Source organism: Electrophorus electricus, chromosome 23, assembly GCF_041902795.1.
Source record: "Electrophorus electricus isolate QZ-2024a chromosome 23, ASM4190279v1, whole genome shotgun sequence".
In the NCBI taxonomy this organism is placed as follows: Eukaryota; Metazoa; Chordata; class Actinopteri; order Gymnotiformes; family Gymnotidae; genus Electrophorus; species Electrophorus electricus.
The window spans coordinates 931,054-946,426 of record NC_137519.1 but is presented as its reverse complement, the minus strand read 5'-3'; the positions used below and the strand labels follow the sequence as shown (position 1 = coordinate 946,426).

Genomic DNA, 15,373 nt, shown 5'->3' with positions numbered 1-15,373 from the left:
CGTCATTGTTTGATAACGGACATTCAACTGTGCTTGAAAATCAGATTTACATGTGAAATAAATCATGAAGTGCATCCATGGAAAAAAGTAACTTTTTAATGGATTTTCACAAACAGCTAACTGAAAAACACCAGGTGGTCATTACTAGCCAATCGATTCCAATAGGCTGAAGACATGGTTTATCTGGACACTCAGCAGTGTATTATTTTTTCTCACACACACACACACACACACACACACACACACACACACACACACACACACACACACACACACACACACACACACACACACGTTTAAGCATAGTACTGCAGGTTCGCCTTCTTCTTAGCCTGTACCTCCAGAATACCCTCCATGTAGTCTTCATGATTTAGCTCTGTGGCACCGCGACGCAGTGCAATCATGCCCTAGAAAACAATGTACGCGCACACATTAAAAACCTGCTATGACACACAAACACATGACAAATACTGATGAGAATGATGATACAAGACTGATGTAATGGAAATCTTTCACAGATGACCAAGAGGCTGGCTGTTTCACACCAAAACATTCAATAAGCAAAATAAATGTATGTCCATTTCAAAAACACTTTTATTTAAAGCCCATTGATCTGATGGCACAGCAGTTACTGAAAAACATTAATAAAAAGTGATAACTATACCTTTGGCCAACCTTTTTATTCAAATAAGAATATTTTCAATTACTGAATGACTACTTAAGTGGGGTGTCAGCTACACTGTAGGTTTAATCCAAATCTGAAGAGTACTTACTGCCTCCACACATACTGCTTTACACTGGGCTCCATTAAAGTCATCTGTGCAGCGGGCCAGTTCCTCATAGTTTACATCAGGGCTGGACACACACACACACACACACACGCACGCACGCACGCACGCACGCACGCACGCAGAGAGAGCGGGGGGGGGGGAGAGAGAGAGAGAGAGAGAGAGAGAATTCTGAATGAAAACATTTGCTGAGTTTCTCAGAAACTGCTGATTTAGGCAATATTGATGTCTTTTATAGCTAAACATATCTGATTAATACTGTCGGCGGGCCCCATTCTGGTGTTCTTGCCCCACTGAATCATCACCATGTACCTGACGTTCATTTTGCGTGAGTGGATCTGCATGATGCGAGCGCGGGCCTCTTCGTTCGGCATTGGGAACTCGATCTTGCGGTCCAGCCGGCCAGAGCGCAGCAGTGCAGGGTCCAGAATGTCAACCCTGTTAGTGGCAGCGATGACCTGAAATGACAAACTTGCAGGATGTGCAATCAGGACCAAAATCTACATGAGCTATGGACCCCAAACAGAGTGTGTGATGGTACGCAAGCCGTGGAAACCATTTATCTGTGTTGCACTGATGTTCTTTGAAATTTGCTGACAAATGACAAGCCTTTGAAATGGTTTGATTCCTAAAGTAATGATACTGATTCAGGCTAAATTACTTAAATTAACAAAATTACATCTTTAAATTTGCCAGTTGGCTAATCAATCACTCAATCAATTAAAATATGGATCAGAAATGCACAAAACAGTATAAATGAACCTCACAACTCCTAAACACCAAATAGCAGATGATGCCAACATCTAGACATTTATGAGGTACTTATATCAACACACAGCTGGTGTGAGTGCTTAACCATGTGCCTGTACCTTGACTTGCATGTTGGGCTGGAAGCCATCTAGCTGGTTCAGTAGCTCCAGCATGGTCCTCTGCACCTCTCTGTCTCCAGCCTTCTCGCTGTCAAAGCGCTTCGTGCCGATGGCATCCAGCTCATCGATAAAGATGATGGAAGGGGCTTTCTCCTTAGCCAGTGCAAAGGCGTCACGCACCAGCTTTGCGCCGTCTCCTATGAACATCTGCACCAGCTGAGGGCCTGCCAGCTTCAGGAATGTTGCCTAATACAGGGAACAGCAAAGACAGAAGGACCACAATGAGACAGTTAAAGACAGGCCAGCAGTTCTCCAGCATGATGTACAGTTATATGAATTCATCTGAACAATAATAACAACAACATCAAAGCCTTATGTTTAAACAGAGACATAGTTTTGAATGGTACATCACATACAACACCTTCTCATAAGAGTCAGCACAAGACGTTTTCTCTCTCGACTGCATGAAGGTTTGCAACTCTATGGCCTGCATTAGCCTACCTGAGCGAGAAAGGTTACAGTGGCAGCCTGTATTGTTGGCCACTGATCTTAAAGGGAAATATAATCTTATAGGGAAAACACTAATTGCACTTTGGATTTGAGGTTGATGACAAAAAAAAAAAAAAGGATTATCTACATGAAGCAATACGCCAAGTTTGGGAAGATAAGATTTTATATATATATATATATATATATATATATATATATATATATATATATATATATATATATATATATATATATATATATATATATATATATATATATATATATATATATGGACAAAAATACTGGGACACGCCTCTTAATCATTGAATTCTGGTGTTTCATTCAGTCCCACTGATATCAAGCACCTATGCATGCAGCCTGCTTTACAAACATTTATAAATGAATGGGTCATTCTAAAGAGGACACTGAATAGAATACCACCATTGCAACATGTCAGTTCATGAAATTTCTTTCCTCCTAGAAATTCCAGTCTGTGGACTGTGGCTCACACTTCTCCTTCTGGCAGTCTGATGGATGAGTCTGGGTTTTAAATTCCAGAATAGAGTTACCTGCCTGATTGTTTTGTGCCAACTGAAAGGTTTGGTGGAGGAGGGATAATGCTATGGGGTTGTTTGTGGCCAAAGATGGCCAAGGCCCCATAGTTCAGTGAAGAGAAATATTAATGCTTTAGCACACCTAAACAATTTGGACAAATATATGCTCCTAACTGTGGGAGCATAGTTTGGGGAAGGTCCTCTTCTGTTCCAGCATGACTGTGCCCCATGAAGGCATGGTTGGGTGAGTCTGGTGTAAAAGAACTTGACTGGCCCACACAGAGTCCTGACTTCAACCCCATCAAACACCTTTGAGATGAACCAGAATGGAGATTGCGATTTCGTCCAACATCAGTATCTGACCTCACCAATGCTCTTCAAAATGAATGGGCAAAAGATTCGACACTCAAATCTTGTAGAAAGCCTTCTCAGAAGATTGGAAACTTTAATAGCTGCAAAGGAAGGGATGACACCAACTCCATATTCGTACTGACAACACTTTATCCATATTGGGCAAGTGTAAATATAATTCACACAAACCATGCCAAGCTTGTGGAAAGTATGTCTGCCCTCACACACATATGTGAGCCAATCAACACTTGATGGCACTTCCATGGTATTTGTAGGTTAATGACAGACTCTTGCTATGTGTAAAACTATAATAAAAATTTTTTTAAAATCTGAAATAAAAAAGATATTGAATAACAAACACATAATAAGATGTCCTATCATCTTCCAGTGACACACTGCCTGGCCACTGCATCAGTACTGTGTTGGACCCTCTTTTACCTTCAGAACTGACTTAATTCTTTACAACAAAGATTCAACAAGGTTCTGGAAACATTCCTCAGAGATTTTGATCCATATTGATATCATCATAGTTGATGCAGATTTATCAGCTAAACATCCATGATGTGAATCTCCCATTCCACCACATCCCAGAAGGTGCTCTACTGGACTGAGTATCTGGCATTTAGCTGAGACTTATCCAAAGTAACTTACAATTAGGACTGAATTTTATGAGCAATTGGGGGTTAAGGGTCTTATTCAGGGGCCCAACAGCAGTAACCCATCAGTGGTGGGACTTGAAACTGGCAACCTCCTGATTACTAGGCAAATACCTTAAGCACAGAGTTACCACTGCCCTTGTACAGTGCCACATTACCTGTCTGGAAATCGCCAGGTACACTGCAGTCATAAAGGGATGGACATGGTCAGGAATTATCAGGTAGGCTGTAGTGTTTAAATGATGCTCAACTGGCATTAAGGGGCTCAACGTTTGACGAGAAAATTTCCCCGACATCCTTTCATCACCACCAGCAGTCTGAACCATTGATACAAGGGAGGATGGATCCATTCTTTTATGTTGTTTAGACCAAATTCTCACCCTACCATCCAGATGAAGTTTTTCCAATCTTCTGTTGTCCTATTTGGTGAGCCTGTGTGAACTGTAGCCTCAGTTGCCTGTACTTAGCTGACAGGAGTGGTACCTGGTGTGGTCTTCTGCTGCAGTAGCTTGTCTGCTATGTGTTGTGTGTTCAGAGATGCTAATCTGCACACCTCAGTTGTAATAAGTGGTTATTTGAGTAACTGTTGCCTTTCTATCAGCTCAAACCAGTCTGGCCATTCTCCTCCAACCTCTGGCATCAACAAGGCATTTTTGACCAGAGAACTGCCGCTCACTGGATACTTGAATTTTCAGACCTTTCTCTGTAAACCCTAGGGATGGTTTTGCATGAAAATCCCAGATGATCACCAGTTTCTGAAATACTCAGTCCAGCCCGTCCATCACCACCATTAAACATTCAAAGTCACTGAATGTCCCCATTCTGATGCTCAGCTTGAATATCAGCAGCTCATCTTGACCATGGCTACACGCCTAAAAGCACTGAGTTGCTCACATGATTAACTGCATCAACGGGCAGTTGAACAGGTGTACCTAGGAGGATGCCGTCAACACTATTAAAAAGCTTGAGATCTGTTAATGGGATTGCTTGCACATGGCTGTCTTCTGCAATTTCAGTATTTTAGATAGCAATACTGGCTTTCTCAGCCTGAACCAGATGAATGTATGTGCTTGAGTCCCCAAATTAAACACAGCCCTACCCCAGTCCGTTCCAACACAGCCCTACCTTGGTCTGTGCAGCGCAGGCTCTGGCCAGCAGGGTTTTTCCCGTGCCTGGTGGTCCGTACATCAGAACACCCTTTGGGGGCTGGATGCCCAGATTCTCAAACTTTTCCTTGTGGTTCATGGGTAGGACAATCGCCTCCACCAACTACACCCACACACGATACATACACAGTGCGCGTGCGCACACACGCACAGAGACAGTATCAATTCAACCAACTATACACACAGTAATCATTTTCACTATTATAGTCCTGGAATTTTATGGAAGCCCTTCCATTACATTTTTTCTCAAAAACAAATGGGACAGAACTGACTGATATAATCACAGGGTATTCATTTCATAACATATAGGTGAAGAACCAATCAATGCTAATGCTCTTGTACCTCCTGAATCTGTTTGTCCAAGCCACCAATATCACTGTACTGCTCAGTAGGCCTCTCATCTACCTCCATGGCCTTCACTCTAGAGTCATATTCAGTGGGCAGTGTCTCCAGAATCAAGTATGAGTCCTTATTGACACCCTGCAAGCACATATATGCACATAAACACACACACAAACAAGTTTGACCTGTAACAAAACCAAGAACTCTTCCAGTCTTTATCCAAAGATCCTTTCCTGTTGAGGGAGCTGCTGGATATGGTCACTCACCACAAGATCTCCAGGCTTCAGCTTCTCAGCATCCACCAAGCCGATCACAGGAAGGAAATACGTCTGCAGGCATTCCAGCAACATACATCAGTACATGTCAATAACAAAAAGAGCCAAATGAACAAGGAAATAGCCAGCATATTAATGATCTAGTAAAAATACTCTTGCATTAAAATGAATCAGTCCCTTATTGTGCTGTGAGGGAAGAGGATGTCACCACTGTTGGACCCACCTGCCTCGTGGACGTTTTTATGACAGCACACTTTCCCTTCCTCTGGGAGTCCAGATCGATATTGGCCCCATCCTCCTCCTGGTCATTTGGGTCCACATCCAGCAGCTGGAAATCACAAAGACAAGGTCAAGACACACATCCCGCATCACTTCCACAAGACAGGTCGCCTCAGTGCACAACACAAACCCAACGTTTATTTTTAAAAGAAACAATTGCACACTGCAGTATGACTCTCAATGAATGACTGTACACCGGCCATTTAAGCTACAGGTGAGAGTATTAACTCATGTACAAATGTGGTGCAGGTTTGTACAATTAAGCAATACCAGTCTGACAGGGTAGTTATAAGTATGTGATAAAGTAATGTGAAGTGTTATCTGCTGCATGTACATGAATTGGTCTGACAACAATAACAACAATATTATTATTATTATTATTATTAGTTGCATTTATATAGCGCCTTTCTCAAACTCGGACGCTTTACAAATAACGCCTTTTTAAATTTTAAATTCCAACTCCTTTCCGTTTGCTGATTTTTAAAAACTAACCTGTTTAAAAGTATCAGACCTTAAAAAACCCATACAAATTTACTGTTAAATTATTAGACACAAAAACGGTTAAGAAGACTGAATCAAAATCTGCTCTCTCATGTTGTTCAGAAAAACCTACTGAATGTCCTGCAGACAGAGATCAGCTTATTCGCAAGACTGTCAAAGGAGAATTTAATCACAAATTCTTTTCCAAAGATTTGGTCTAACCTGTGAGGAGAAATCCAGAATCCTCAAGATAGGCTTGTCAAATTTGCTTAGGTGCCTTACCTCTATGACATTGGAGACGAGGTAGGGTAGAGTCTTATTCACTTTAATTTTCTCTGTGTTTTCTTTAATCTTGTCTTTCATAGCTTGCAACTCGTGGGTGACTCGCAGCACTTCACTCTTCATGATCTGATACCAAACAAAGGACGTTGAGCGCTCAGTAATAGTAATTTTCACTTAGCTAGGTAACCAGCCCACTTTTTCCATTACCAACATTAAAAACCCGTACCTTTATTTCACTATCCAGGAGTCGTGTCCGCTGCACGATTTCCTCAGTAGACATCTTTAAGACTTCCTCACCAATCCCATCCTGTGAACAGCCACAGGTTCGGTTCTGATTTATTCAGCTGTGGTGGGGTTTTTTTGCTTGTTTTTTATTACACTTAGCTAGTTAGATTCCTTTCTCAGTTCTTTCACTGATTTTCTAAGCTCACCTCATGTGAATACACTCTTTATTCCTTAGCAGATAAAAGCTTCAACTACAGCCACTGTTAAAAACCTAGCTAGCGTTAGTCACCTAGCAACCATGCTGACTATAGCTAGGTTCATCAAACGGTTTTGTTTTGCAAACAGCCGTACGTAATTACATTTACCGTTATCTTACCAATACTAAGTCCACGAAGCTACAAGTTTTTGTTTTTATATTCTCTAGCTACATTGTTCTGCACGGATTTGTGTTCCAAACGTGAACCACCTCAAAAATTTCACTGTGTCATGCTAGAGGACTGAACAGTTAGCATGCTAAGATCTGGGTTAACTAACTAGCTTAGAGTCCTCGGAAGCTAGGATTTTCTCTGACGGACGCTGCTACGGCATTCTTTTAAAAACTTCCATCTACAAACAATATAATTACAGAAAGTTAAAACAAACCTCCACTTCGTCCCAAACTGATCTGTCATTCAGAGACGACATCTTGAAGCGACTGACCGCTTCCTCGCTTGCTGGTGTTCACAGCTTTAACCTCCACCGTTAAGGACGCCTGCCACCTTCTGGGTCGGAGGCGCAGTACGGACCTCTCAAAAACATTTTGGCATGCTTTCTCCGGAGCAGTTTCTTCATATATTTTTGTTTTAATACACAATCGTGTAATACCCTCATATGATAACAATCGAGAAATCCTGTATTTGAGTGCATATGATACAAAGTTATTATAATTAAAGCAACAAGATTGGTTGGAAAACACATGAAGTATCACAGTTTTCTAAGTGCACAACTTATTGATTTGTTCTTAAAATTGAAAAACGTTGACACTATTCTACTCACTGGTGTGTTGACTTGATGTCAAAAAGCTGAGTTTATTGCAAACCACCTTTTCTTCTAAGAAGGGTGCTATATAAGTAACTTCATTCATACTGCAGTCTTATTTATGCTTTCAATATCAGTACATTTCAGATTTCTGGCTAATTACATTTAAATATATAATTTGCTTGTTCCTTACCAAGAGAAATACTAACCCACTTTCTGGATGACATTTTTTCCACCAACTATTGTTCAGTGGGTATGTCCAGTTGGTTAGCCATCATTACCATCTGATCCGGAAGTCCCACAGCATCTTAGCATGGTCATTTTTCACCACCTTTGAGGGTGTATCCCACTTTAACTTCCAGCCCATACTTGGCAGATGTTTCTGTACAACTACCTGGTTATGGTGTTCCAGTATCTTGCACCTCACTCTTATGTGCTTTCTGCATCAGTCTGCATCCAGGGTCCTGCCTGGTATAGATCCCAATCACCATTGATCTTATATTCAGCACTTGTTCCCGTGGTGCCATGATGACTGCCTCTTTGCTGTCTTTCAATAGTTATGAGTGTCTTGTATTTATTCCAGTAGCCCACTGACAGACCTTGTTGACCCAGGTGACGTCTGAGCCGGTATGACACGCTTACTGCAATCTCTCACTGTTAATGAGGTAGGTGGGCAAGGTTAAGGCCTTTGTCTAAGGGACCACACTGGAGATGCACTGATTAGGATTCAAACCCCCAACCTCCTGTACAAAAGTCAGCCAACTGTCCAGCCATCAAGGTCAAACGAATTCCATCTAAAACCTCAGAACATACCAGACATCTTCATGTAACAATTATGTGACAATTTAAATAAAAATCAAATACCTTACATACATGTAAACATCCATGTGACAACATGATGGAAGTAACATACAAACATGGTCAACAGATCAAGAAAAGGCAAACTAAGATTTATTTGGATCAATGACGACGTTAATACAAATATACAACGGAAAACCCGCCTGACCACAAGGGGAGCTGTGGAGAGCAGAGAGGGTGCGAGAGCACAAGCCCCCACATGGCGCACTGAGAAAACACACACACACACAGAGAGAGAGAGCGCGAGAGAGCGAGCGAGAGAGAGAGAGAGAGAAAGAGAGAGAGAGAGAGAGAATATGAATATGGGTGCTCTCTCCAAGGGCTCAACAGCTGCTTGTCCCACAGCTGGTATGCCAGGCAGAAGATATTTAAACACAACTCATTTCAAGAGCTACATGCACAGCTCTGGCACAGAAAGTTCTCTATACTATCCATCACTCAGTCAACGTGAATGAAAGCTGGGAGACGAAAACATCTTGATCGATAAGTACTTTCCAATGAAACTCCAAAGCAAAAGGTAATGCTTAGAACTGTTCCTCTGTACTACCATTGTAATATTATTGAAATTTTAAGATGATCTGTATAAGAACATCTGACAAAATGTCTAAAATGTAAATGTAAACTGTTCACCCCATCTCCCCTGCCCCAGGGCTAGGAAAAATATCAGATTGGCTGACTTTAAAACACCAGTATTGAGGTTGGTTTCCTTGTGGCATGTATACAAATTATTACACATATTAAAATAAAGCTTTTTATGTTTCTAAATCAAAACAACTCCATGTGAAAACAATGGAAATTTAATTTTTTGGAAGCTGACAGACAGGGGAAAAAAAAAAAAATCAAAAAATCAAACAAGTACATATAAAGAATTAGGAGTTCCCCCACCCCTACTCAACCCCGACTCTCAGACCACCTGGTTTATATTATCATAATTAAAGACTATGGTGTTGGTGATCCATTCAGTAAAATCGCTTCTGGGCAGAGGCATATGTCTTCCCCACTGGTAACTTCCTGAAGAATAAACTGTTACCTCTGCTCATATTGCACTGAGAGAGAGAGAGAGAGAGAGAGAGAGAGAGAGAGAGAGAGAGAGAGAGAGAACACATCAGTCTTATTCTTTCAGAGCAGACCTAAAGCCAGGTTCTGGGCATGTCATTTTTAGCTGTTTAGCTCTATTCACCCCATGAACCAATAACTAGTAGAACCACCTTTAGCAGCAACACCATGGCTCTTTTTCGCAGTCTCTCTGAGCATTGCCTGATCTGACCTTGGGGTGAAATCTGCTGAGATATTCACTCCTGGGAAGATTGGCAACTGTCTTGAATGTTTTCCACTTGTGATTAATCTTGCTCACTGCAGAATGAAGAACTTTGTTTGGAAATAGCCTTTTTACCCATGACAGATTGACTGGTAGCAATAATTGCTTCTCTAAGACAATTGCTGATGTCTTTCCTCCTTGGCATTGTGTAAACACAGACCTGAATGCAAACTTCCAAAACATTTGCATATAGAGGTGATCACACTTGCTTATGATTGCTTAAATCAAGGGCAGAACCTGGCTGCTGTTTACCCTCTTAATTCATATGGAAGCCATAAGGGTGTACTTACTGCATTTTGGCCTTGATTTTTGTTAAATAATGACATGGTGTAATTTGTCATGTGTTGTTCTAAGGATGTATTTGCCTAATTTTAAGACTAAGGACCAGATGGTTTTTATTAATGTCCTTATACGTAAAACTACAGATTTTTGTGCTCCAACTGTAGGAGTATAATTGAAGCATGGGCAAATGAAGATATGCTGGTTGAACAGATAAGTGGAACTGAAACGAAGGGTAACTGCTTTTGGAATTTTGGAACTTGTTCAGAACCAATACCAGACTTCACTAACACAACATTACTAGTGTCATGCACATGAGAGGTGGGGCCTGAAACAGTGCGGGTGTGTCTGCGTGCTGACCTCTCTGCTCAGGTGTCTCCAGCAGTCGACCCAGGTGGGGTAGACTGCAGCATAGGGTGGGAGACCCCCAGCCAACCTAAAACACAGAAAATGGTACTGGTCTTGACCTTTGTCAAGGCATTTCTTCCTACTAAGAAAAGACAGGGAAGCACCTAGAGCTAGTCTTACAAAAAGTAGCCCATTAAAGCACTGCAAACAGGAACCCAGGCACTAACCTTGCTTAAACTGGGTCACAGCCCAATAACAAAATAGAGTTTCAAAAAATTAATTGCATAAACTATTTTGAAAACTATATATATACACACACACACACACACACACACACACACACACACACACACACACTACATATTCAAAACTACATCTGCAGTCTAAGGTCAAGATACCACTCACCCACAGTTATTGACCGCCATTAGGTTGGACACCAACACAAAGGGATATGTGAGCATACTGGCAAAAAACTAGAGAGCAACAGAGACAGAAAGACATCAGACTCTCAAAGAACCCTGCAGGTGGAATCCTCAAACGATTCCAGCCTGAGCTACTCACCCCCTCCCCAGTCACAGCCAGTGTTACTCACCCCAGTCATAGCCTGAGAGCAGTTCTTAATCTCCCCTGTGTGACTCATCTACAAGGGACAATAAAACCAGGAATTGCTGGGATTGCTGTAAAACCCATGAAAATGACTCCACATCACTACACTTAGCATTTTGGTGGTTTCTATTACAGAAGTACTGAGTTCCGCCGTGTCCTGGGTTATCATCGGGCACACAGCCCAACAGCACGCAGACTTACTGAGTCATCGATTGCGTATGTGTTGATAAGGTGAGCAAGTATGTTGCAAATCCAGAGAGAGATGATGTCACCGAGAAGACGTGGGATGAGACCACTGTGGGACAGATACACCCACACACACACACGTTACTGACTTGACGTCTAACACCCTTATGATCAATAAAGCCAATGTTACTACGTACGCAAAGAATCCAAGGATTCCTTCTTCTCTGTAGATCGTAACAATTGAATCAAAGACACCGCTGAAAATGCCAAAAACAGTGTCAGCAAAATGGAGACATATGTAGAGGACAAGAGGGGTATTGTGCAGGAGACGCAGACTGACCTGTATTTGGCTTCTCTTCCAATAAACTGGACCATACACCGAAGGGTGATCACTGGAAGGATCCATAAAAACATATCACTGATGCAAACACGCACTGTGGTTTGTACAAACTCAGTCAAACTGAAATTCAAATCCAAGAGCAATACCATGGAATGGGTGTGTGAGGATTGTGGCACAGGAGCGTGCTATGACCTCTCTTGTTGTCTGTGACAAGGAGAAAAATCACAGCATGAGTGGATAACACAGCTGACTTGTACAAGCACACAATTGTCAGTATAACCATGAGCTCGTCTGGCTGTAGAAATGATGAAATTAGAGTTGCTAGAAATTCATTCAGTTTAACAAAAATTCAACGATTCACACAGAATCTATACTCACCAGCCACTCCTTGAACATTCTATTTTCTGTCTTTTGGAAGGGGACTGCTCTCAACCCAAGTGTCAAGGATTAATCTAAGAACTACAGCCTCAATCCGCCTGATATATGCTCAACACTCAACCATGACTCTGCCATTTCAGGCAAAGCGTTGTGCTGCTGATCATCTTATACCCGTCTGATAACCATCCTGGTGCTCCACTGAGATAATGACCAGAGACCAATAGAATCCAGGGTGGCTGAAGCCATGCAGGCCACCAGATGCTAAAAGCCATTATGGTACAATACAAACCCCCAGAAACCCAAAACACCTGTATGATAGGTACTTAAAACAATTGCTTGTGAATGTAGATATAAAGTATGTCCTAGGAACAGTTGGTAAGTGCACATACTATAACCAGCAACACCAAGAAGCATCCAAAATTGTGTGAAATTAAACATAAAAAAAACCCAATAAAATGTCAATACACTAATTTGAAAGAGCAATATCAAAAACCAATAAAACAAATGGATAGTTAAACAAATGCCATCAAACAAGTGTTAATATTGTTTTTGTTGTTTATCCAGTAGAAACAACAGCAAATGTCTTCATGCAGTAGTTAAATGTTTGTGGCAGGCAACAGAAGGAAAACTATCTATAGCCATTTCTATTAAGCTTCTGGATGAAACACGCACCTCATTGACTACATGCTCCAGAGAGCCCTCCTCCACTTTCTGGCCACTGCACATAACCTGGGAGAGGAAGAGAGAACTCTGGATAACCAGCCTGACTCAGCTCTTCCTCAATACACTCAAAACACCCTTTTATTATGTTAAAATAAACCAGATGTACATTAAAAAAACAGGGCACTACTAGTGACTTCTGCAGCTCTTATAAATCTTTAGGACTCAAAGAGAACATTACCTCAAAGTTGCTTTCCTGGCATTTCTGGGGAGGACAAAAATATAAGAGTTAGTAAAACTGTTTAAAAAAGGCTTCTCAGCTGTCCGATAGGCACATGTGCTGAACCAGAGCCAAGGTGAGAACAAAGCACCCTGCAGGAGGACAGCAAAACACAACAGACGAACCCTAACTGCATCCCATCACCAGTGCGTGCTCTCATCCGCGGCATGCTGGGCCAAGATACAGCACTGCTTCTAACTCAGGGACTTCAAGGTAAGGACTGATGGAGCCCTATGCTACTGGTACAAAAGGTCCGTCGAGCATACCATACAAAGACAGCTGAAGCCAGTCTTACCTGCAACACTTTACTATGAACAATAGTGCCAACAGTGCCGGCACAGAGTCTGGGGACGAGACCGTTGAACAGGCCCAACTTCCCATCGATCTTTATTATGTGTTTAGCTATTTAAATAAATAAAACATTAAAATAAGAAATGAGTTCAAGCCTAATAATTCAACACACGTAACACTTAACACCAGCCACTGCTAAATGATAGACTACTTCATCACTCTTTGCACTCAGGCAGACAGCAAGCAACCTTTTAGTCACTAAACAAGAAATCACCACACAGCCCTTTTGACGTAACCCAAAGATTCTTTCAAACAACTCGGTTCCTGTCTCATGGGTAGATCAGACAGGTCTCAAGAAGCAGGATACATTCGAATTCAACAATGCTTATGCCAGAACACCAACTTCACTACTTTTTAATAAAATGTACCCACTGTTTCTTTTTACTATATGAAACTAAAATAAGGATTTAATTAATCTTACCATATGCAAATAATCCTGGAAGCTGATAAACCTGTCTGCCAAACACATTCCTGCCTAGAGTGGGTGGAAGAGGTTCATGTCCAACCTAAGAGTGAGGAGAATAGCATTATAAATGTAGACATTATTCCGGCATGACATTACTACCTCTAAGTGAGGGGCTGGGATTGGAGGCCAAAGGTACTTCACAAGCACCATCCTCACTTTTGAGAAGTGATGTGAAAGTACAGGAGGAGCTCACCCCCCCTTAAACATTGAAATGTAACAAATAAAGGGTTAAACTAGACTTCCAATTACACTAGCCTTACGGATATTTTTATCACAATGTACAAAGTGTGGTCTGAAAGTCATCCAGAATGTGTGGCAACTCCCTTTTTGTCGAAAAGGGAAGCAAACAGGAAGCAGGGTAAAACGCGCAATAGCACAGCTATATGCAAAGACAGACGGTATGTTAAATGTGTGTCTACATAAGCACTTGTGTGGTGGGGTATAAAGCCAAAATACGCAGCAAAGAACTATGACAAGTTCAATAACCTGCGAAACTCTAGGGGGAAAAAAACGAACGCTAAATCACACTAACCCGAACATATGAATTTTCCGTTTAACTAACATTACGGCTAACTCTAATTCTGGCCGTGGTTCGCCTTGGGACGTCTGGTTTTGTGCGGAGGAGTTTATACTGAATGTACTGATCTGCTGAGGAGGATCCGACATGCGGACCGTGACCTGACCTTTAGAACGACAACAAGTCCATGTCAACAGCAGCCCAATTAGCTGATTAAGCTACCTAGCATATATACTGCACTGATAGATAAAATAAAAACTCAGCAACGGCACTGTCACATACAGAGGAGTCAAATTACACTGGACACTTCGGACATAAGAGACCGGGCGACACAATCAGTCAGTCAGTAAGTCAGTCAGTCTCTGACTGCCATGTAAAAGCTAGCGAGCTAACGAGGTATCCGAGCTGACTAGCACAGCTTTAATGATCAAACTCTACCTGGGCGGCCCTTTTTCTTGCGTGTATGTCCTAAATATCCGCACTAGCATCCTTACCTGGACTAAAACCTTGATGTACATAAGAGGGTGGGACAGGACGGTCAGCCCGGACCCCAGAACTATTTGGCCACATGTATCCGCCATTATCGCCGTCCCCCACCAAACAGGACCAGGACTGAGCGCGCGGCCTGCGCACGCAAGAAAGGTTTGACTGCGTGCCCACGTCACGTGACCAGTTCAAGTTGTGGGCGTCAAACACGAAACGAGCGAAGTTAGTGATTCTAGCCACAACAGCGAACGCGAAAATAAAAGTCTCCGTTAAAAACGTTGTTGTATACTTTAAAAGAGAAAGCAGATTTAAATACAAATAATAAGGAGGAATAACATTTAATTAATATTTAATTCGTTTAAAATGTAACAAACAAATTGATAAAATACTGACCAAAAATCCATCCATGAACAAACTGTAGGAAGTTAGTTAACTGTAAAAGCTAGAACCTCAGATTAGTGTGGCTGGGAAATTATTTGGCACTCGCACTTTATTGATCCTGTCACAATCAGGACATATGACGCTGA

The 15,373-nt window shown here is 41.7% G+C and overlaps 2 protein-coding genes across 4 annotated transcripts; both read right to left on the bottom strand.

Annotated features, from left to right (window-relative positions):
* Positions 1–74: 74 nt before the first annotated feature.
* psmc3 (proteasome 26S subunit, ATPase 3) lies at positions 75–7,556 on the bottom strand. 2 transcript variants are annotated; one of them, XM_027028311.3, is made up of 11 exons: positions 7,399–7,556; positions 6,758–6,838; positions 6,532–6,657; positions 5,714–5,818; positions 5,482–5,544; positions 5,216–5,353; positions 4,833–4,976; positions 1,658–1,903; positions 1,101–1,246; positions 774–855; positions 75–407 (listed from the first exon to the last, which is right to left on the bottom strand). In XM_027028311.3, the coding sequence occupies exons 1-11, from the start codon at positions 7,438–7,440 to the stop codon at positions 297–299; spliced, it is 1,284 nt and encodes a 427-aa protein (XP_026884112.1). In that variant the 5' UTR covers positions 7,441–7,556; the 3' UTR covers positions 75–296. The 2 variants fall into 2 exon arrangements, with proteins under 2 accessions (XP_026884112.1, XP_081562306.1); XM_081706180.1 differs by lacking the exon at positions 4,833–4,976.
* A 1,146-nt stretch (positions 7,557–8,702) lies between these two features.
* On the bottom strand, positions 8,703–15,009 carry mtch2 (mitochondrial carrier homolog 2). 2 transcript variants are annotated; one of them, XM_027028296.3, is made up of 13 exons: positions 14,855–15,009; positions 13,799–13,883; positions 13,322–13,428; positions 12,988–13,011; positions 12,759–12,815; positions 11,855–11,912; positions 11,709–11,760; positions 11,566–11,625; positions 11,384–11,477; positions 11,169–11,216; positions 10,982–11,049; positions 10,589–10,664; positions 8,703–9,677 (listed from the first exon to the last, which is right to left on the bottom strand). In XM_027028296.3, the coding sequence occupies exons 1-13, from the start codon at positions 14,939–14,941 to the stop codon at positions 9,591–9,593; spliced, it is 903 nt and encodes a 300-aa protein (XP_026884097.1). In that variant the 5' UTR covers positions 14,942–15,009; the 3' UTR covers positions 8,703–9,590. The 2 variants fall into 2 exon arrangements, with proteins under 2 accessions (XP_026884097.1, XP_026884099.1); XM_027028298.3 differs by lacking the exon at positions 13,322–13,428 and having other exon boundaries at positions 14,855–14,990.
* Positions 15,010–15,373: the final 364 nt, after the last annotated feature.